General features: G+C 50.5%; 1 protein-coding gene across 1 annotated transcript in view; it reads left to right on the top strand.

Annotated features, from left to right (window-relative positions):
• DSCAML1 (DS cell adhesion molecule like 1) overlaps positions 1–22,948 on the top strand; it is a 103,015-nt gene that overhangs the window by 32,033 nt on the left and 48,034 nt on the right. The window contains exons 11-13 of the mRNA XM_089915893.1: positions 20,383–20,582; positions 21,481–21,577; positions 22,168–22,296. Of these exons, the coding sequence (XP_089772019.1) occupies positions 20,383–20,582; positions 21,481–21,577; positions 22,168–22,296 (426 nt within the window). The remainder of the gene's footprint in view (positions 1–20,382; positions 20,583–21,480; positions 21,578–22,167; positions 22,297–22,948) is intronic.

Genomic DNA, 22,948 nt, shown 5'->3' with positions numbered 1-22,948 from the left:
GTTTGGTAGAGAGAGCACAGAGCAAGAGAGAGAAGACTGGTTTCTGGTCCCGACTCCGACTCACTGGCTCCGTATCTGCGAGCCATTCCTTCCCTTCTCTGGGCCTCGGTTTCCCCATCTGTACAATAAGAGGCCTGGACTAGAATCTAGTCATAGCTGAACCAAAGGTCCCTGCCAGCTCAGACAATCTATGATTCTAGCTGTGTGCATGGTCCTTTCAGGATACCAGACCACCTCCCAGAACTTGGTTGAAAAATAAATGTAATTAACAGAAGAAAATACTATATCCACAGAGCTACCTTTTATCTCCCTGTTACAAAGTAAAATTTAAATAAAAGAGAGATAATGACCAAAAGGGGAAAGAGGCAATCCGTCCTCCAACTGACACATGGGGGAAAAAATAAAGCATCTTCAAAGAGAATGCTTCACCGAGAGGCAGGTACAAAGAAAGGCTGCTTAGTCCGGGTGGCAAGGGGCTGGCTGTGTTTTTTGGTTTTTTGTGTTTCTTGAGGATTTTTTTTTTTGAATATTTGAATTTTATTTTATTTTATTTGTACAGCAGTTTCTTACTAGTTATCTATTTTATACATATCAGTGTATACATGTCAATCCCAATCTCCCAATTCATCCCACCACCACCCGCCCCAACCCCGCCACTCACCCCCTTGGTGTCCATATGTTTGTTCTCTACATCTCTGTCTCGATTTCCGCCCTGCAAACCAGTTCATCTCTACCATTTTTCTAGGTTCCACATATATGCGTTAATATACGATATTTGTTCTTCTCTTTCTGACTTACTTCACTCTGTATGACAGTCTCTAGATCCACCCACATCTCTACAAATGACCCAATTCCGTTCCTTTTTATGGCTGAGTAATATTGCATTGTATATATGTACCACAACTTCTTTACCATTCGTCTGTCAATGGGCATTTAGGTTGCTTCCATGACCTGGCTATTGTAAATACTGCTGCAGTGAACATTGGGGTGCATGTGTCTCTTTGAATTATGGTTTTTTCAGGGTATGTGCCCAATAGTGGGATTGCTGGGTCATATGGTAATTCTATTTTTAGTTTTTTAAGGAACCTCCATACTGTTCTCCATAGTGGCTGTATCAATTTACATTCCCATCAGCAGTGCAAGAGGGTTCCCTTTTCTCCACACTCTCTCCAGCATTTGTTGTTTGTAGGTTTTTTGATGATGGCCATTCTAACTGCTGTGAGGTGATACCTCATTGTAGTTTTGATTTGCATTTCTCAAATAATTAGTGATGTTGAGCAGCTTTTCATGTGCTTCGTGGCCATCTGTATGTCTTCTTCGGAGCAATGTCTATTTAGGTCTTCTGCCCATTTTTGGATTGGGTTGTTTGTTTTTTTAATATTGAGCTGCATGAGCTGTTTATATATTTTGGAGATTAATCCTTTGTCCATTGATTAGCTTGCAAATATTTTCTCCCATTCTGAGGGTTGTCTTTTCGTCTTGTTTGTAGTTTCCTTTGCTTTGCAAAAGCTTTTAAGTTTCATTAGGTCCCATTTGTTTATTTTTGTTTTTATTTCCATTACTCTAGTAGGTGGATCAAAAAAGATCTTGCTGTGATTTATGTGAAAGAGTGTTTCTCCTACGTTTTCCTCTAAGAGTTTTATAGTGTCCAGTCTTACATTTAGGTCTCTAATCCATTTTGAGTTTATTTTTCTGTATGGTGTTAGGGACTGTTCTAATTTCATTCTTTTACATGTAGCTGTCCAGTTTTCCCAGCACCATTATTGAAGAGGCTGTCTTTTCTCCATTGTATATCCTTGCCTCCTTTGTCAGAGATTAGTTGACCATAGGTGCGTGGGTTTATCTCTGGGCTTTCTATCCTGTTCCATTGACCTATATTTCTGTTTTTTTCCCTCAAGACTGCATTGGGTATTTGGGGTCTTTTGTGTCTCCATACAAATTTTAAGATTTTTTGTTCTAGTTCTGTGATAAATGCCACTGGTAATTTGATAGGGATTGCACTGAATCTGTAGATTGCTTTGGGTAGTAGAGTCATTTTCACAATATTGACTCGTCTAATCTAAGAACATGGTATACCTCTCCATCTGTTTTTGTCATCTTTGATTTCTTTCATCAGCGCCTTATAGTTTTCTGAGTATAGGTCTTTTACCTCCTTAGGTAGGTTTATTCCTAGGTATTTTATTCTTTTTGTTGCCATGGTGAATGGGATTGTTTCCTTAATTTCTCTTTCTGATCTTTCGTTGTTAGTGTGTAGAAATGCAAGAGATTTCTGTGCATTAATTTTGTATCCTGCTACTTTACCAGATTCATTGATTAGCTCTAGTAGTTTTCTGGTGGCATCTTTAGGATTCTCTATGTATAGTATCATGTCATCTGCAAACACTGACAGTTTTACTTCTTCTTTTCCAGTTTGTATTCCTTTTATTTCTTTTTCTTCTCTGATTGCCGTGGCTAGGACTTCCAAAACTATGTTGAATAATAGTGGTGAGAGTGGACATCCTTGTCTTGTTCTTCATCTTAGAGGAAATGCTTTCAGTTTTTCACCATTGAGAATGATGTTTGCTGTGGGTTTGTCATATATGGCCTTTATTATGTTGAGGTAGGTTCCCTCTATGCCCACATTCTGGAGAGTTTTTATCATAAATCGGTGTTGAATTGTGTCAAAAGCTTTTTCTGCATCTGTTGAGATGATCATATGGTTTTTATTCCTCAATTTTTTAATATGGTGTATCACATTGATTGATTTGTGTATATTGAAGAACCCTTGCATCCCTGGGATAAATCCCACTTGATCATGGTGTATGATCCTTTTAATGTGTTGTTGGATTCTGTTTGCTAGTATTTTGTTGAGGATTTTTGCATCTCTATTCATCAGTGATAATAATCTGTAATTTTCTTTTTGTGTAGTATCTTTGTCTGGTTTTAGTATCAGGGTGATGGTGGCCTCATAGAATGAGTTTGGGAGTGTTCCTTCCTCTGCAGTTTTCTGGAAGAGTTTGAGAAGGATGGGTGTTAGCTCTTCTCTAAATGTTTGATAGAATTCACCTGTGAAGCCATCTGGTCCTGGACTTTTGTTTGTTGGAAGACTTTTAATCACAGTTTCAATTTCATTACTTGTGATTGGTCTGTTCATATTTTCTGTTTCTTCCTGGTGCAGTCTTGGAAGGTTATACCTTTCTAAGAATTTGTCCATTTCTTCCAGGTTGTCCATTTTATTGGCATAGAGTTGCTTGTAGTAGTCCCTTAGGATGCTTTGTATTTCTGCGGTGTCTGTTGTAACTTCTCCATCTTCATTTCTAATTTTATTGATTTGAATCCTCTCCCCCTTTTTCTTGATGAGTCTGGCTAATGGCTTATCAATTTTCTTTATCTTCTCAAAGAACAAGCTTTTAGTTTTATTGATCTTTGCTATTGTTTTCTTTGTTTCTATTTCGTTTATTTCTGCTCTGATCTTGATGATTTCTTTCCTTCTGCTAACTTTGGGTTTTGTTTGTTCCTCTTTCCCTAGTTCCTTTAGGTGTAATCTAACCCTACACCAAAAGGTTTATTTGAGATTTTTCTTGTTTCTTGAGGTAGGCTTGTATTGCTATAAACTTCCCTCTTAGAACTGCTTTTTGCTGCATCCCATAGGTTTTGGATCATCATGTTTTCGTTATTTGTCTTTAGGTATTTTTTTATTTCCTCGGTGATCTCTTGGTTATTTAGTAACTTATTGTTTAGCCTCCATGTGTTTGTGCTTTTTACATTTTTTTCCCTGTAATTGATTTCTAATCTCATAGCATTGTGGTAGGAAAAGATGCTTGATATGATTTCATTTTTCTTAAATTTGCCGAGACTCGATTTGTGACCCGAGATGTGATCTATCCTGGAGAATGTTCCGTGTGCACTTGAGAAGAAAGTGTAATCTGCTGTTTTTGGATGGAATGTCCTGTAAATATCAATTAAATCTATCTGGTCTATTGTGTCATTTAAAGCTTGTGTTTCCTTATTAATTTTCTGTCTGGATGATCTGTCCGTTGGTGTAAGTGAGGTATTAAAGTCCCCCACTGTTATTGTGTTACTGTTGATTTCCTCTTTTATAGCTTTTAGCAGTTGCCTTAGGTATTGAGGTGCTCCTATGTTGGGTGCATATATATTTATAATTGTTATGTCTTCTTCTTGGATTGATCCCTTGATCATTATGTAGTGTCCTTCCTTGTCTCTTGTAACATTCTTTATTTTAAAGTCTATTTTATCTGATATGAGTATTGCTACTCCAGATTTCTTTTGATTTACATTTGCATGGAATATCTTTTTCCATCCCCTCACTTTCAGTCCGTATGTGTCCCTAGGTCTGAAGTGGGTCTCTTGTAGATAGCATATATATGGGTCTTGTTTTTGTATCCATTCAGCAAGCCTGTGTCTTTTGGTTGGAGCGTTTAATCCATTCACAGTTAAGGTGATTATCGATATGTATGTTCCTATTACCATTTTCTTAATTGTTATGGGTTTGTTTTTGTAGATCCTTTTCTTCTCTTGTGTTTCCCACTTAGAGAAGTTCCTTTAGCATTTGTTGTAGAGCTGGTTTGGGAGTGCTGAATTCTTCTAGCTTTTGCTTGTCTGTAATGCTTTTGATTTCTCCATCAAATCTGAATGAGATCCTTGCTGGGTAGAGTAATCTTGGTTGTAGGTTCTTCCCTTTCGTCACTTTAAATATATCATGCCACTCCCTTCTGGCTTGTGGAGTTTCTGCTGAGAAATCAGCTGTTAACCTTATGGGAGTTCCCTTGTATGTTATTTGTCGTTTTTCCCTTGTTGCTTTCAATAGTTTTTCTATGTCTTTAATTTTTGTCAGTTTGATTACTATGTGTCTTGGCGTGTTTCTCCTTGGATTTATCCTGCCTGGGACTCTCTGTGCTTCCTGGACTTGGGTGGCTATTTCCTTTCCCATATTAGGGAAGTTTTCAACTATAATCTCTTCAAATATTTTATCGGGTCCTTTCTCTCTCTCTTCTCCTTCTGGGACCACTATAATGTGAATGTTGTTGTATTTAATGTTGTCCCAGAGGTCTCTTGGGCTGTCTTCATTTCTTTCATTCTTTTTTCTTTATTCTGTTCTGTGGCAGTGAATTCCACCATTCTGTCTTCCAGGTCCCTTATCCGTTCTTCTACCTCAGTTATTCTGCTACTGATTCCTTCTAGTGTATTTTCCATTTCAGTTATTGTATTGTTCATCTCTGTTTGTTCTTTAATTCTTCTAGGTCTTTGTTAAATGTTTCTTGCATCTTCTCAATCTTTGCCTCCACTCTTCTTGCTGGATCATCTTCACTATCATTATTCTAAATTCTTTTTCTGGAAGGTTGCCTATCTCCACTTCATTTAGTTATTTTTCTTGGGTTTTATCTTGTTCCTTCATCTGGTACAAAGTCCCCTGCCTTTTCATTTTGTCTATGTTTCTGTAAATGTGGTTTTCCTTCCACAGGCTGTAGAACTGTAGTTCTTCTTGCTTCTGCTGTCTGCCCTCTGGTGGATGAGGTTATCTTGCTGGCTGTGTTTTGATGCCACTACTGCACAGGACTCGGCAGCCCCCTTGTGCTGCAGGTTACCTGATTAGATAGGTCCTATTGCATCTCCCAGGCTCCCCTCCTCTCTGTGAAAGCTCCAGTGATGGGGCCAAGGCAAACCCCTTGGCCAGTTAAACCCATAAGGGCTCTTTGTTTGGTCTGAGTTTTGATTTGTTTGTTTAGCAAAATGTCAGACCAATTAAAGCCAGATCCAAGAACCCTCCAGAGCAACTGCACAGGCAACTGCAGAGTCACAGATTCAGGAGGGAGGAGAGGAGGAGCCAAGTGGGGATTGGGGGAGTGGGGAAGGGGGGTGTCCACCCTGGTGGACGGAAGCCCCAGGCCTGAGTAGACCAGGTCACCCACCAGTGGTTCACCACTGGTGCAGAGGTCAGGATGCAAAACCTTGGAAAGATAACTGTGTATCCGATGACCTGAGGTGGTCCTAATTTCAAATTTGCCCAAAGGAATCTCCTCCTTGTCAGGCAGAAGCAGCACCTCCCTTAGGCCTGGTGACTGGGGCTCCTGCTCTGGAGGGCCTCTTCTGCCCTCCTCAGTGCCCACCCTTCCCACAGGGCAAGGAGTCTCCAGCCAAAGGACATGGCCACCCAGAGCCCATAGCTCCCTTTCTAGACCAGGCTGGATGCATCCTGTCACCAGGCCAGGCTCCCTCCTGCAGCCCCCACTGAGCCCTGGCCAGGAGGTCAAGCCATGGGCCAGCTTGGGCTCCCCTGCCCTATGTAGGACCCAGGGCGGCCAAAATGAGTAGAAGGCTTAGGGAACAGGAAGGCCTTGACCAGGGAGATGAGAGTCCTGATCTCTTGTCCCCCACCTCCCCCACTGCTTCTGGGTGAACTGGGGTCAGTCACTCCCTCTCCCTGGGACTCAGTCTGCTCCTGTGCTCAGAGGAGTCACGATTCTTCTCTCCCTCTCCCTCAGCCCCCAAGGCATTAACAGAGCTCAACGAGTGGGTGACATTTGCTGTGCCAGTGCAGACCTGGCAGGGAGTGTGATCACAGTTCCAGAGCCTATCTTTCAGGAGCTGGGGTTTTAGGGGTTTATTTTAAAAAGCAAGTCTAAATCAGAGAAACATGGGAGATCATACTGACCTCCAAAGGCAAACAGTATCATTGGAGCAAGTTATGTCCCATCCAAACCCACCCCCAAAGGGACCTTTGTACAAAGGTTTTAAGATAGGAAAAAAGGTCTCCATGTGAAACAACCCCCCAACCCAGTCCCACCCCCTCTCATCATCACAGCAAGCCAGGTCCCCTGACCGCAGGAGAGATTTTAGTGAAGGGACAGGAATGAACCTGCCTGTGCAGCCTCCGTTCCCAGTTGGAAAACTCCTGTCCCACGCCCTCATCTGGGCCCTTATGTCCTTCTTGGAGGCTTTGGGCAGTGGTGGCACAAAGCACATCACCACCACTCCACCGTCACCCCTGCAGTCAGTCCCCATGACCGTGAGCATGGCAGACCTTCCAGATGGATCTGGGCTCTGAGGGGTCATCTGAGGCTTTCCCTACATTCAGCTCCAGCAGGTCTGGATGTTAATAACAAAATTTGTAATAACAAAATTACACTCATTGTACTTGCCAGCCAAGGAAAACGTGCCAGTAATTTCGAGGCACAAGGGAGTCAGGGCTATCACTGGGTGCCTCAGTTTCCTAGATAAGAAAATGCAGACAGAGGCCAAGAGCTACGTTAGTGCCTCCAGACCCTGCCGTAGGTGGGGAGCCCAGAACTGCTCCCCCCACCCCGGTTGTGATCAAAGCCCCTCTGGATGGCAGGGGCGGAATAAATTATTGGATTGGTCAAGCCATACACATGTACTTCCTGAGAAGCCCCTATGTGTCCAACGTGGCCTCAAGGTCTGAGAAAGAGAAAACAGCAAGAGTAAGTCACCACCCCTGCCCTCAGGGTGCTTAGAAACTAGTTAGGAAGCTGGCACTAACCTTCAGGAAGCGAGGCAAGATAGCGTGCTAAAAGGTCCGCTTCATTTTCTGATTGTTTATACTAAGAGGAAAAAAAACACATTTTTTTGTGTGCATTGATTTTGTACCCTTAAATCTTGCTAAATTCACTTTAATAAATACAAATCATCCAGACTGGGAAATTTAAAAAAAATAAAAATAAAAAGGTCTGGGGTTACACGTGCAGTGCTGGGTTTGAGAGGGAAAAACCCAGTGTGGACAGACATGGTCAGACAGAGATTTCTAGGGGAGCAGGACTCGGGTGGAACCTTAGGAATAGGTAGGGTTTGGATCAACAAAGGGAAGAAAGGAGGACGGGCAGGTGGAAGGCGTGGGAGGCGGTGGGGAGGACGTCTGATAGGAGGGCTGGGGATGAGGGGATGGATAGTGGCGCCGAAGTCTGGATGTGCTCCTCGGGTCTTGGGCAGGGAATGGAGAGAAAGGGGGAGCCTAAGAGTCGCTGAGAAGGAACAGGTGCCAGCCCAGATGATGGACTGGGAAAAGGATGGGGGAGAGTCAAGGTCTCCAGGCTAAGGGATAAGTATGACGGTGCCACCAGTAAAAATGAAGGAGGTGGCGGGACTTCCCTGGTGGCGCAGGTGTTAAGACTGCGCTTCCAATGCAGGGGGCCCGGGTTCGATCCCTCGTCCAGGAACTAGATCCCGCACGTGTGCCACAGCTAAGAGCTCACGCACCACAACTAAGGAGCTGGCGAGCCGCAACTAAGACCCAGGGCAACCAAATAAATAAATATTTTTCAAATTATTTTTTTTTAAAAATGGGAGTGGAGAGATGACATGTTTGCTTCGTGCTGGGGGTGCCCTGACGCAGCCGAACCCTGGCTGCCTTTCTGCCAGGATTTCTACTCAGAGGAGTGTGCTGGACCCAGTGACCCCTACAGCTCCCACCTCGCCAGGTGACTCAGGAGTCATCGTGTGACTAACGGCTGTCCTATCCTGGGCCGGGAAGGATGACACGGGTGGGCTTTCCCCGGCAGCCCAAGCCCTGACCCCAGCCCCGCCCAGTCCTCAGGACACCGTCAGGCTCCCACGTGGGCCTCTCAGGTCTACGGAGACGTGAGACCTGGCAAAGTTGAGATTCGGAGAAAACTTCCTCCTTGCACTGCTCATGGGCAGCGGGTGTGCATCCCAGGGCCAGGTGCTGGGGTGGAAGTTGCGGGGAAGGGCACTGTGGCCTGGGCACGCTCCTGCCACTGCTCGCCTGCTGCCAGCCTGTCCGTGGCGCTGGGAGTGTAACGGGGGTGGGCTCCCCACAGAGCAGAGAGGGTAAAGCCCACAACCTCCCACCTCAGGAAGCCCCCTCCAGCTCCATGGGGACAGGCTGTGGCTGTCTTCCTGGAAACGCTGCACAGGGAATTTCTGTCACACACTGGAACCTTGTATTCGTTCCCTAGGGCCCCTGTAACAAAGTACCACACACTGGATGGCTTAAAGAACAGAACTGTATTCTCTCACAGTTCTGGGAGGCTAGAAATCCCAAATCAAGGTGTCAGCAGGGCTGTGCTCTCTCCGCAGGCTCTTAGGGAACATGTTTTCTTGCCTCTTCTGCGGGCTGCCTGCGATCCTTGGCATCCCTTGGATTATAGATGTATCCCTCCAGTCTCTGCCTCTGTCTCCCCTGGTGTCTTCAAACCATCTTCCCTCTGTGTGTGTCTCCCTTACCCTTCTTATAAGGACATCAGTCATATTGGACTAAGGGCCCATCCTACTCCAGTAAGACATCTTAATTATATCTGCAAAGATCCTATTTCCAAGTAAGGTCACATTCACAGGTCCTGATCTCATGTGGCCTCGGCCTGCAACAACTTGAAGCAGGATTTCGATTCCCAGCCAGAGATTGAGGTCGGGCAGCGGCAGTGAGAGTACTGAATCCTAGCCACCAGACCACCAGGGACCAGTGGCCAGCGACAAGGCCCTGGCCCGTCAGCCATGAAGAAATGAATTTCCACACAGAGACGGAAAGTAGTGAAGCAAGTAAAGTGTTTATGAGGAGGAAAAAGAGTACAGTACATGTGGATAGACACATGGGCGGGCCTAGAGAGAGAGAGTCGCTCACTCGTGGCAGTTTAAATCACTTTTATGTGGCATTTCTTCTGGGTTTCCTTTGGCCAGTCGTCTTGCTTTGCCTGGTTCTGAGTCCGTATTTGGTTTATCTCAGGGTCCTCCCCTGTGTGCGTGCGCATCTCTTAGCCAAGATGGATTCTAGTGAAGAGGCCTATGGGTAGTTGGCATCACTTACTATGAGGTGGCACCCCCTCCCTCTTTGACCTCCACGGAGCCTTTCTGCGCATGTGTAGCTGGGGAGGTCCCCTTGATTTCAAGAATGAGGAATATGTGGTCTCTTATCTTCCATCTGGGCAGGGCCCAGCCTCCTCCATCATCCTGCTTTTATGGAGTTTCTGCTATTATGGAGTTTCTGTCCACAGGGGAGAAACTGTTTAGCCTGGGGCCCATCTATCTCCTGCCTTAGAACCAGGATCTAGGACTGGACGTATCTTTTTGGGGGACACAGTTCAAACCACAACAATCCCCAAGCCCAGTGATTTATTATCCATAACTGCATGCTTTCCAGAACTCTGGAAGCTGAAGTGCTCTCCTTTCCAATATCCTACAACTGCCCTTGTCTGAATGCAACCAGCCTCCTAACAGAAACCCCTTCTTTGTTGAGAGTCGACAAGCCAAGCTTCTCCTGTGCACTAACCCTGGAGCAGTGGTCAGCAAACTGACCAAGGGCCATATCCAGCCCGCCACCTGCTTTGCTGGAGCCCAGCCACGTCCATTCTTCGTATCCTATTGTCCATGGCTGATTTCGAGCTACAGCAACTGAGTTGAGTCGTTGAAACAGAGACCTATGGCCTGCGAAGCTTAAGACATGTACTGTGGGTCCTTTGCAGAAAAAGTTTGGTGACCCCAGCTCTAGGGTATTCACAGCAATGACCCCTAAATACTACCTTCCAAGTAATTAAAGAAAGATGGTGGTGTCTCCTTTTGTCTCTGAAAGGATTCGGATATTCGGGGTCATTTCAGAGTTGAGTGTTTTCTCATCTCTAAGATGGGAATAAAAACACGACCCACCTCCTAGGGTTGGGGGGTGGATTTAATGAAATAATTCATGTAAAGCATTAACCAGGGTGCATGGCACATAATAAGCATTCAGTAGACATTAGCTGTTTTCATTATTACTATCACTTTTCTGAGATTCTGGGCAGAGTAGAAGACCAGAGGCAGTGGAAGACCGAGTCCTACCCTCATGTGAGAATAATACCCCCACCTCCCGGGCCCCGACCCTGTGCTTATGCTCCTTGGCAAGCAGTCAAGAGAGGGACTGACTGATCCATTTTATGGCCAGAGAAAGCAAGACCTGGTGAGTTTGAGGATCTCAGCTGGGCCCACCGTGCAGCAGAAACAGGGCTGCAGTCCAGGTCTCAAAGGCCCCACAGTTGTCCCTGACCCGCGTCCCACCCCCTTCACACATACACTGTTTGTCAGTTCTGCTCCCCACGTACACAGGCAGTGGACAGCTAGGGTCCCCTGGCATCTCCCCACCAGCTCTCAGAGCCAAGGCTGATTGCTTCCATGCAATTTGAATTAATCTCATGCTTCAGGTGGAGCTTGGCTAATCAGGGGAGACAAGAAGCCGAAGTGGGTGCAATCAAATTAACAACGCTAGGCCCTGGCTCTTTAAGAAGGGAAAAACAAGGCAGGCACCAGAAGGCTCCCCCAGCACCAGCCCTTCCCCAGGGGAAGCCTGGAGCGGCTGCCAGGGCTGAGCGCAAAGAGCTTCTCCCACCCACCAGGCCCCTCCCCAGGCAACCACCCCAGATGCCAACAATGCCCCTTTGTGGCAGCTTATCTCACACTGCCAAACAAGGCTGCGTTTCTTGTCAGGATCTTGTTAACAAGGAGCAGAGACACAAGCCTTTGGAGGGAGGAGGGGGGGGAGTGGGCTGAGCTGGGGGGAAGGAGGGGCCCACTCCCCTCAGATGGGTGCCTGTAATCCTTTTGGAAACAAAAGGAGATGAGAGCCTCTGAGCTGGGAGGCTCCCTTCTCCCATGGCAAGGTGGTGTGCAGAGGTCTCTAGAGCCTTCAGGGCACATGCTGTCCCCTGGAAAAGCCTCCCCCAAAGGCAAGGAGGAGGACATCCAGTAAAGCATTTTAGCGTGCCAGAGAAAGCATCCTTTTTAGCAAAAAACTCTACGAGACTCTTGGAGAGATTTCGATTAGACTCTCAGAAGGACTTCCTGAGACAGTCAAGTCCTGTCCTTAAGGTTGGTGAAGAACACCCTGACTTTGCTGCCCTTCTTCCAACCTTATCGGCCTTGAGGTTGTCCTGCCTGAGGCGGTGGAAGGACCAGAGGGATATCCACTTGAATGGGGATGGAAGAGGAGGGTCATCCAGCGCTAGGGTTCTCCCCTCAGACCCTGTGAAAAGCTCCTCAACCCCCTCCCCCAGGCCACCCACCTAGAAGAGCAGAACAGCCTAACACCTTGGTGTCCGGGTTCCCAGACCAATCTGCTTCACCCCCAGTTTGGCTGCATTTCTCTTCAGAGAAACTGGACTCTTTGCACTCCCATCCTGCTCCCCTGCCTCCTGCCCTTCTCTGACCAGTGGCGCATCATGGCTAAAACCACAGATGCCCTGGATCCTGGCTCTGCTGCCTACTAGCTGTGTGGCCTTGGGCAATTTACTTCTCTAAGCCTCAGTTTCCCCATCTGTAAAGTGGGAATAAAAACAGGGCTGTTCTGAGGATTAAATGAGTTACCGCATGTAAAGGAATACAGAATAGTGCCTACAAATAGTAAGCCTGCAATAATGTGAACTTCTAGGATTATCGTACACTGGTGCCCACAAATGGGGTTAAGAAGTACCCCAGGCTTCCTTTTGGAATGCAACATTCCACACCTCTTTCCCATTTTATCAGGCCTCTCCCAACAGCTGGTGGCATCCATGTCCTTCTTCTTCCACGTCCTCCTTCCTGCACACACTGCTCTCCACCTTTGGGTATTCGTAACTGAATCTTCCCTCCCTGGTGACTCGGGGACTGTCAGAAACACCAGCTGAGCTCCTATCATCAGGCGGAAGAGAGGGAGGGGGACAGAGACAGAGAAGGCCCGAATCACCGCCCCCCTAACTCCTGCCCCCAGCCCCAGCTGGCCCTGGACTGACCTCCTGCCCCACGGGCCCAGCCCTCCAGTTCTCAGCCTCCTGCACTGCCCCCAGGATTCCTCCACATCGTGTCATTCCCACCCAGCTTCCTACTTCTGGGACAAAGCCCAAGGTGGGAGAATAGCCCACCAGGCAGAAGGGGAAGGCTGGATGAAAGCAGAGGAAAGGGCGCCGGTGAATTGTCAGGGGACTTGGGGCTGGTGCTTCTTGCCGCTCACCAGCTGTGTGACTTTAGACAAAACACTTAGCCTCTCTGAGCCTCCATTTCCTCACTGATACTCTGGGGGCTAAAAGCCCCCAGGCTACCTCCTTAACAGGAATGAAGCTCCTGATAAAAGATGTTCTGGTGTTCTGTAAACTGCAAAGATCAGCCCACCCCAGCTTATGGGTGGGATCCCAGAGAAGAGGGAAGCTGGAGCGGTAAAGGAGGGGCCGAGTAGGTGCAGAGTTTATAATCCCCATGGCAGGGTCTAGGGGCCTTAGAACTCCATCCCCAATCCTGGGGGTTGCTCAGAAAGTCTGTGGATGCTCGGGGAAGGGGTGGGGGGGAGTGAGGAAGCAGAGCTGTCTTGTGGTGTTTTAAAAACCTATCAGCCTCTCAAAATTTACATTTTATCAAATTAAAATGTAAATAGCAGCTGGTCCAGGCAGGACCTGGGGGTGACAGGAGCCGGCCTGTGAGTAATTTCACAGACAGAAACCGGTTACATCGGATTCTGACAACTGTCTTGTTTCTGAAATTGATTTCCTCTCCCCTGGGCTTGCTGCCCCAGGAGGGCCCTGGAGAGAGAGGAGGGGGTGAGTCCACTGTGGAGGCTGGTGCCTTTCTCCCCTCTGTGGCTTCAGCCGTAAAGCCCCATTGGATCCAGGAGGAGGAAATCTGGGAGTTCTGGAGGGCTATAAGGCCGTGGCCTGCAAGCCAGAGGCCCAGAGAGGCTCCTCCCTGCCCTGGAGTGAGTCTGTGGACCAGGGCAGGCTGCCCCAGGGCACTGGGGGAGCCTGCCTTCTTTCCACAAAAACATGCTAAGTCCTGAACAGGGTTGCTCCTACCCTGGAGTCTCACAGTCAGAGCCAAGGACACTGCAGTATGACATGTGCCATGCCAGGGACACTCAATGCCCAGAGGAGGGGTATCTGCAGTGACATGGGGTGTCAGGGAAGGGCCCTGGGAGTCATCAGGAAGCCCCTTTGGGCTCGACCAGAATTTACCCCAATTTGGCCATGTGCAGTGCCGGCGCTATACCAAGTACCGGGGTTGTAAAGCTTTGAATAAGACTGGCCCAGCTCACCCCAGGACCTTCCACAGGATCCCAGGGAAGAGCCCACCCTCCCCACCTAAAGGAGCTGTGTTGGAAGGAGCTATGTATTAAGGGGCAGCTCACCCACTTGGGTCTCCTCGATGCCCTTAAGCCCAGCCCCTCCCTGCTCCCAAGTCCCCAGAGAATCTCTTACTGCACCCATCTTTGTAAAAAGAAATTAGGTTTCCCTGGCTGTTAATTGAATTACACTGCAGGAAAGCAGAGAAGTTGTATCTCATTAAAGCCTCCTGTGTCCTACTGGAGCACTGTGTTGCCTTTGCGGCTGCTATTAGCACTTGTCACGCAGAACTCAGCCCTGTGCATACAGTCCCCGCCCCCTCCCTGGCTCTCCTGCCCGTTCCCCTAAAGCTGCAGTCCCTGACACCCGCCCTAGGAGAGGCCGGCTGAGGCCGCCCACCATAGAGAAGCCACAGCGTTTTGCTGACAACCAAATTCCATTTCCCAAAGCCAGATTCTTTGTGCATGCATGGCAGACAGACAGACAGCCAGAGGTGGCCAGCCCCTACAGTAGGACAGGCTTAAAGAGGGAAAAACTGCCTTCTTACTATCGTAAGACTTACTTCTCATGGCTGTTTTTGGGGAAGGCCAGTAAGCAATGAACCAAGGGGCCAAGGCATCCAGCAGACTGCCTGCTCCATCAGGGGCATTGTGGGCACAGGAAGGCCATGGTGCTTGGTCAAGAAATACATCAGGACCCAGGCTTTGGAGCTGCGGAATAACAACAGTACCCACCCGCATGACTTAATTCATGTCAAGTACTAGAATACTGCCAGCACATGGTACATGGGAAGTTCCCAGTAAAAGGTAACCATAAAAGTGTGTGTGTGTGTGTGTGTGTGTAGAGGGAGGGTGCGCTTATGTGACGCAGGGCTGTGAGTAGATATGTGTTAGACAATCACATCAGGATATTGACATGCAATTGACAGTTGCATCAGGCTACCTGTATGACGACACCACGTGTGAGTTTAAGGTACGGGTGTCAGAGTGTAGGCTGTGAGAGTGACTGTGTTTGTGACCATCCGTTGGGGGTGTTTTTAACATTGCCTCTGTGTGTGTGTGTGTGTGTGTGTGTGTGTGTGTGTGCACGCGCGCATCTGTGCTCCTGCGGGTGACCGCACACGAGCATCTCTCTAGGGAATTCCTGGGGTCTGCCTTCAACCCAGGAAGTGCTCTGGAGCACAGCCAGGTCTCGGTGCAGTGAGGATTCAACTATGTTTACCACTGTGATTCAGTGAAGCAGAGCGACTTTGTGGTCCAGAGCAAGAAGCAAGAGAGAGATGGAGGGACAAGGAGAGCAGATAGGGTGGGCACCTGCTGCCCTGGGCTCCCCTCTATTAGGGGGCTGCCTTGTTAAGTACAGCAGCCAGGAGGGCGGAGGCCCCTGGTCTGTGGGCTCAGGAGGGCACCCAGGCCCTTGGAGGCCTGGACAGGGTCTGGGGGAGGGGCACAGTGACAGAGTCCCGTGTTCTGGCATTGACAGGCAGACTGCATAGGGCAGGAAGAAAAGAGGAAGCAGGTCCTCTGATTCTTGCCCAGGATGAGGGGCTCTAGACCCCTATACGCAAGAAGAGTATGCTCACAGAATCCTCCCATAACAATGAGCCGGATTCCCAGACCATCTTTCCTCTCTCCTGGGACCCGGACACCCGCAGGGGCCCAAAGACATGGAATCTTCTCTGCGCTGCCCTGGAATCTTCTCCACGCTGCCCAGGTGGTCTAGTATGGGGAGCTCCCTGCCTCCACGGCAGCCCTTTCCCTAAACAGCCAAAACTATTGGAAAATTCCTTCTTAGGCCAAACAGGAGGTCTGCCTTCCCCCTTTTGAAGAGCTGTTGTGCCATGTCCCACCCAACTCCCTGTAAGTTACATGCTCCCAGTTTCCAGCCACTCTTCAAATGGCATGGCTTGAAGTCTGTCCATCTTCCTGGTCACACTCCAGCTTGTCAATGTCCTCCATCAAGTAGAGAGCCCAGAACGAGACATGATGTTTCACGAGTAATTTAGAGCTTGTCATTCTATGTTCTGAAGACCTGGGCGCTAGTTCTCCTGGCATCAGTTCATCTTCCACCATTAGTGTTAGAGCCTCATACGTTATGTATCGCCTCTCCCATCTGTCCACTTTTAAGAAGTGTTGCTGTTTATTAGTATGACCGGGGCAAATCACTTCCCTGCGTGGCCTCAGTTTCTTCATTTGTAAAACGAAGGGTCTGTGTAGATGATCTATACCTGTGCCCTTCAATAGAAACAAAATGCAAGCCGCCTATGTAATTTAAAATCTTCTAGTTGTCACATGTTCAAAAAAGTAAAAAGAAACAGGTGAGATTCACTGTGATAGTATATTTTATGTAACCCAATATATCTAAAATATTAACATGTAATCACTGTAAAATTATTAAGGAACTATTTTACATTCTTTCCTTTTCTTCCTGTGTTTTTGAAATCCAGTGTGTACTTTACAGTCACAGCACGTCTCAGTTTGGACTGGCCACGTTTCTAGTGGCCAATAGCCGCGTGTGGCTAGTAGCGACTATGCTGAACGTTATGTGGGCTCTGCAACTCTAGGACTCTGCGATTCTGTAAAATAGATGGCAAGTAACATCTTAAGGTGTGCGTGTATTTATCTGTTGCTTTTCTTGGAACAGGAGAGGAGCGTGAGACGCTTGGGGTGGGAATAGTACCCATAATGAGTCTGAGGCTCAGAGAAGTCAAGTAGCCTGTACTAAAGACCACATAGCTGGGTAGAAACACGTCCGTCTGGCCCCCAAGCTCTTCAAGCTGGGTGGGGTCCACAGAAGCAGTATCTTCTTCACAGAGGAGCTCCCCTGAACCTGCCCTGAGCTGCGGGGCTGTGAGGAGAACATCGGGTTCTGCTGCATGCTGTTTGCTGCCATAACAACGGTGAAGGGAGCCCACCCCCTGGCCCCAGCTGTGTTTAATACTCAGGGCTGAAGGACCAAGTGGGTTCTTGAGGCCCTGTGGTCTCTGGTTGCCCCTGTGTCTGTCTCTTTGAACAAACCTGATTGGGAAGACCCTGTGAGGTGGGACTGGCATGTATGAATACACAGGTTGTGCACTGCTCAAAGTTACATAGCCTAAGGGGCAAGTTAAGTCTGCCCAGTCCCTGCTCCACTGGCCAAGCTGTGGCTCCCAGCACCATGTTGCATCCAGCCAGAGGGGTGACTTTATAATTCACACACAGGCCCTGGACAGGCTGGTACAGCCCTACCTGGAGAGCAAGACAGGGATGAGCTGCCAGTTTCTCACTCCGGCGCAGAGCCTTGAGGTCCTCCTACCAAAAATGAAGACTCATCATTTCCCCTTCCTTCTTTGGACCTGTGACCTACGCTGAGGCTTGACCCTGCCCCCATCCCCCTTCACACGCGCGCGCACGCTCACGCACACGCACACACACACCCCTCAGCATGAACACCCCCGTCTCGTCTGTGTCTTCAGCGGCAGCCTCTTGAGAGCTAGGCCTCCTCTTCCCCAGGAAGGCCTCAGGGCTCAGGCCAAGCAAGGGTGCCAGGCCCCAGTCTCTGACCATTCACTTTGCGGGGAGCAGAAACAGCTCATGCGCCCCTCCCGCCACATCCCGGCATTTCAATCCTCCAGGAAAAATGGAGGCTTCTGCAATGCAAGGCCCGACTTGTCGATGTAAAATCTTACTCTATATTCCACCCAGGTTCATACAAGTGAATTATGCAAATCTTTGATAGAAAAATATTCCTCCGCACATCCTTGAGAGTGTAAAACCTTAGTCAATAATTCATACTCGCATGTCTCTGACTGCAGGCTTTTTCTTCATTGTAAGTTGCACCTTGTTATCTGTGTTCCACGTTTTATTGTATACTGGTGTGACGCCGTGCATTATAAAATGTATCTGCTTCATTATATGATGAGCCGGGGCTGGGGATTGTGCTGAGATGCTGCTGCAGGGGCCAGGGGCCAGAGCTGCCCTCAGGATCCAGTCCCACATGACAGAAGGCAGAGGAGGTGGCTGGCTGCATGGTGACTTCAGGGAATGCCAGAAACCACCCTTCATCCCCCAGACCTGTTCCAGATGTCCCCTCACCCGCTGACTGGCGTCTCAGGTCACACTATTACAGCTCCATGCCTTCCTTCCTTTCTCCAAAGGCTTATTTGTCCTTAGAAGTCAGAGGACCCTGGAGAGTTTGCTGGGAAGAATGTTGTCTGAGTAGGTGTTTAAAACTGGAGGGGAGGGACTTCCCTGGTGGTCCAGTGGTTAGGACTCTGAGCTCTCACTGCAGGGGGCCCGGGGTTCAATCCCTGGTCAGGGAACTAAGATCCCGCAAGCCAAGCAGGCAGCCAAAAACAAAACAAAACAAAACTGGAGGGGAGAAAAATCCTGAGGATGCTAGGAGGGAAAGAAAGGGGCATCCACAGAAGTGGAGCAGGGATGCAGTGCCCCAGAGGGGAGCCTCCGGGGTGGGGGGGGTGTAAAGAGAGAGAAGACAGAGCATCCTCTTGTCGCATGGCCCAAGCAGGCCAGTGAGGGGGTGGCTGTCTACTCTGCAGACCTCAGTGTGAGCAGGGTTCCTTCCCGCAATGCGGGGGTGGGAAATGCTGTCTGATTCTTGCAGTCAGCCACAGTGCCCCGTAATGTGTGTACTCCAGCATGGCTCATGGGCACTCCTCTGGAGACGAGAGCCCTGGGGACCTGTACTCTAAGAGGCAAGGTTTCCCAGGAAAGTGGTGAGGAAATGGCAAGGACAAGGACAGTCCTCCAGCTGCATCAGATCTCTTATCTCTCTGGGATCTGCCCTGCACATCGCTGCCTCTGAGCCTTTGCTCCAGCAGTTTCCACCGCTTAGGGGACCCTTTCTCCCCACGTGTATCCTGCCACGTCAGATGGTGGGCACTTCTCCTAGCACAGTGCTTAGCAATCTTTCCTGGCACTCCTACTGTGTTGCCTGTTCTCACCACTGCAGCGAAGCTCCCTGAGATCGGGTCTGTCCTGTGCACTGTTGGTTCCAGAACCCAGCATAAGTTCTGGCACCTAGTAGGTGCTCCATCAATGCTCGTTGAATGGCTGGGTGACGCCTTCCCTGACACTCCTCCGCCAAAATTAATTTCTCCTGATACCTCCTTGAAAAACTCATCCCATTTTCCTTATTTTCATGTTGCTCGCACAGGTGCCTACCTCCCCCTCCCCTTGACCCCTCCTCCCAGGAGGCAACGACCCCGTCTCCCCCAAGCCTGGCACCGTGCCGCGTAATGGCATAGGTGCTGGATGCATGTTTGTTGAGCTGATGGGGGAAAAAGGGGACAGGATGTCACTGGCCCGAGACCATCTTTCCCTCTACCCCACCCTCCTCCTGCTGCTGCCCATGGTGCTAAGGCCTGGAGGAGGGTCGGGATTGAGATGCCTCTTGTGAGGGCAGTGGGCGGGCTCTCCTGACGGCCAGCCAGGGCCTTGGTTGTTTCATGACGATTTTCTCAGGTCATTGGTTGGGGGATGGCGGATGGGGGAACCTGTTAGTGGGCTTGAAGGTTCTTAACTACGGTGCTGCTAGCCAGGGTTCTCTGTTGCATTTTGTTTGGAAGAACAGGAGAGTTTCTCAGCTGTCTGGGAGGGGCCTGCTGCCTAGAAGCAGGGGGTAAGCCAGCTGACCGCTGTGGAGAGAGCTCGAGCCATGGACACAAAGCAGAGGCACCAGGCGTGTAACCCAGGGTCCACAGACCTCCCCGCCAAAGGTGCATGGATCCAATTCAAGGGGTCCGTGAATTGGGGCTGGGGTAAAATGGCCTATTTTTTTTCACTAACTTCTTTTTTCACTAACTTAACTGAAATTTTGTACTTCTTCCATTTTGAACGTAAGCAACAAGCCACAGCAGTAGCAGCACCTGTGACTGTGACCAATAGGTATTTTCATATCACAGCCCTGGCAGATATCTCAAGCTATCATTTGTGCTCATCACTATTACAAAATTGTTCTAATACAATCCAGCACTAGATCTTATTTCATAAAGAGGAATACAGAACATATGTGATGTTTGCTTTTGAATGTTCATACTGGTATAACCATACTTCAGCGTATCTGGTTTCCTTTGTCATTTTATGTATCTTACGCGTTTTAAAAGATTCTGAAAAGGGGCCCATGGAATATCAGAACCCCTGGTGAAGAGAGAGGCTGCCCCAGTCGTGGGTGGGCTGGGGAGAAAGGGACAGGCAGTGGGGTTTTCTGTACCCTCCCCCAACCGTTACTAGACCCTCTCGCTGGGCATGAGGCGCTCTGTGGGGAGGGGCGGCGGGGGGCGGGGCCTCGGCGCTGGGCACGTGCTCCCGGGCTGGCCTCCCTCGCCCTCACTGGGACCCCCTGGGCCTCCTCCCCTCCCCAGTCCCGGCCATGATCACCTCCCACCCCAACACCACCATCGCCATCAAGGGCCACGCCAAGGAGCTCAGCTGCGCGGCGCGGGGGGAGCGGCCCATCATCATCCGCTGGGAGAAGGGCGACACGGTCATCGACCCCGCGCGCGCCGCGCGGTACGCCATCGCCACCCGGGACAGCGGCGACCAAGTGGTCTCCACGCTGAAGGTGAGCCCCGCGCCCCGGCCCCGGCCACTGCCTGAGCTGAATGCGGGGTCTGGCAGCCCCTGCCCCACCCCAAAAACTACCTCTCCTTTTCCCTCCTTCATCCACCAGCCTCTGCCTGAGAACCTCACTCTGTCCCCCTTCTGACAACTCCTCACCTTTAAATGTGTGGGATCCCCAGCCCCTCCCTCCCAGGACACCCCCAGCCCCGCCTTCCCGCCGCACAGGATGCCCTCAGCCCCTCCCTCCCTCCTGGACCCTCTCAGCCCCTCCCTCTACCCTGGGTGCCCCCCCCAGCCCCTCCTTCCCTCCCCCCAGGATGCCCTCAGCCCTCTCCCTCCCTCCAGGACCCTCTCAGCCCCTCCCTCTATCCTGGGTGCCCCCCCAGCCCCTCCTTCCCTCCCCCCAGGATGCCATCAGCCCTCTCCCTCCCTCCTGGACCCTCTCAGCCCCTCCCTCTATCCTGGGTCCCCCCCCCAGCCCCTCCCTCCCTCCTGGACCCTCTCAGCCCCTCCCTCTATCCTGGGTCCCCCCCCCAGCCCCTCCCTCCCTCCTGGACCCTCTCAGCCCCTCCCTCTATCCTGGGTCCCCCCCCCAGCCCCTCCCTCCCTCCTGGACCCTCTCAGCCCCTCCCTCTATCCTGGGTCCCCCCCCTCAGCCCCTCCCTCTTTTGGAACTCCTGAGCTGGCCTCCCTGCAGGGACTCTTCCACACTTCCATCCTTTGAACTTTCTGGAAAGAGGAGCCCTTGACAAACCCCTGGTGGGTCCCCTCCCAGAAGAATGTGGCCTTGCTGATCCCTGGGTAGATGGGCCCCCTTCAGCAGACCAGCTCTAAAAGACTCTTCCCATTCCTCCCTCTCTCCCTGCCGCTGCCCTCTGCCCCTGCCGGCTGCCTCCCAGCTCAAGCCTGCTGACCGTGGGGACTCTGTGTTCTTCAGCTGCCATGCCATCAACTCGTACGGGGAGGACCGGGGCTTGATCCAACTCACGGTGCAAGGTACCTCACCTGCCCCACGCCCCCAGCCCCTTCCCCTGGGACCCCGGCGCTCACTGCCAACTCCCCTCAAGAGCAGGGACACTGCCCACATCTAGCGGAGGCTGACCAGAAACAGCCCTGAGGAAAAGCTCCATCCACCCTCCTTCCTGCCCAGAGTGGGGTGATAGGGTCTTTCCAGGCACACTGCATACAGCGAGGTTTGCAATGGCTGCGGCCCCTGTGGAGCATACTGCTGCTCCCAGAAGTGGACGGCCTGGATTTGTGGGCGCAGACCCTGCAGGAGGTATGGGAAGGGAAAGTCAAGCTGGGAAAATTTGGGAGCTCTGCATGGGGGAAAGTAGGAAAGGGGCTAAGGAAGAGAGGGGAGCAGAGCAGGAACCGAGCAGGCCCCCCTCTGCCTCTGAGCCCTGCTGCTGGGCACCCTTCACCCCCTCCTGCCTTGCCTGAACTCCAGGGCTCAGGGCCCTTGGGTGGATCACAGGTGACACGGATCCCCCAGGGCAGATCCCTGGTCCTCTGTAGGGATCGGCAGGAGGCCAAGCTCTCTGCTGCCATCCTCACTTCTGCCTCCTTCCCCTGCCACCCCCCAGAACCCCCCGACCCCCCAGAGCTGGAGATCCGGGAGGTGAAGGCCCGGAGCATGAACCTGCGCTGGACCCAGCGATTTGACGGGAACAGCATCATCACGGGCTTTGACATCGAATACAAGAACAAATCAGGTGGGTGAGGGCTGGGCCTGCTGTGACCCCTTGCACCATGTGCCGGGACGGTGCCCCTCTGTGGGACAGCCCCTGGGTGTCAGGGCTGCCCATCTAAGGCAGACACACAAGCCCCTGTGTCTTCCAAAGGGAGGAACATTGGTCAGGTTAGGAACCCTGGGGGCAAACAGGGGAACCCTCAGTTGGTGGGGAGGGGGTGTCAGCCCCTTTTTCCCAGGACTGTCCCTGGGCAGGTCCATAGGGTGGTCTGATTTAAAGCAGCTTAAGGGCCCTGAGCCAGGGGGCTATGGGCTGTATCTGTGGGGTCAGAGACGTCACAGTTTCACTGGGTCATCTAGGCACTCCTGGTGTGGGATGATGGACATGCTTGGGAGTCAGAGAGCTGGCCCTTGCCAAGAATGAGTCACTGGGGGATGGGAGTCCCTGGAAAAGCATAGATCTAAGTTTCCTCCTCCAAGAAGCCCTCCCAGATCCCTCCCTTGGGACCCTAGCTAGCTCCTGAGGCTGCCCGCCACTGTGAAGCCATGTAGAGCAGAGTGAACAATGGACCCCTAGGTCTCTGGGGAAACAAGGGACCCACAGTCATGTGGCAAGAATGGCAAGGAGGGGACAAGAGGCCTGGACAAGAGGCCAAGCCAAAAAAGAGCAATCA

Source organism: Delphinapterus leucas, chromosome 7 (genome assembly GCF_059928025.1).
Source record: "Delphinapterus leucas isolate spDelLeu-1000000601 "Yukka" chromosome 7, BTC_Dleu_Yukka2, whole genome shotgun sequence".
Classification (NCBI taxonomy): domain Eukaryota; kingdom Metazoa; phylum Chordata; class Mammalia; order Artiodactyla; family Monodontidae; genus Delphinapterus; species Delphinapterus leucas.
This window is presented reverse-complemented; position numbering and strand designations above follow the sequence as displayed.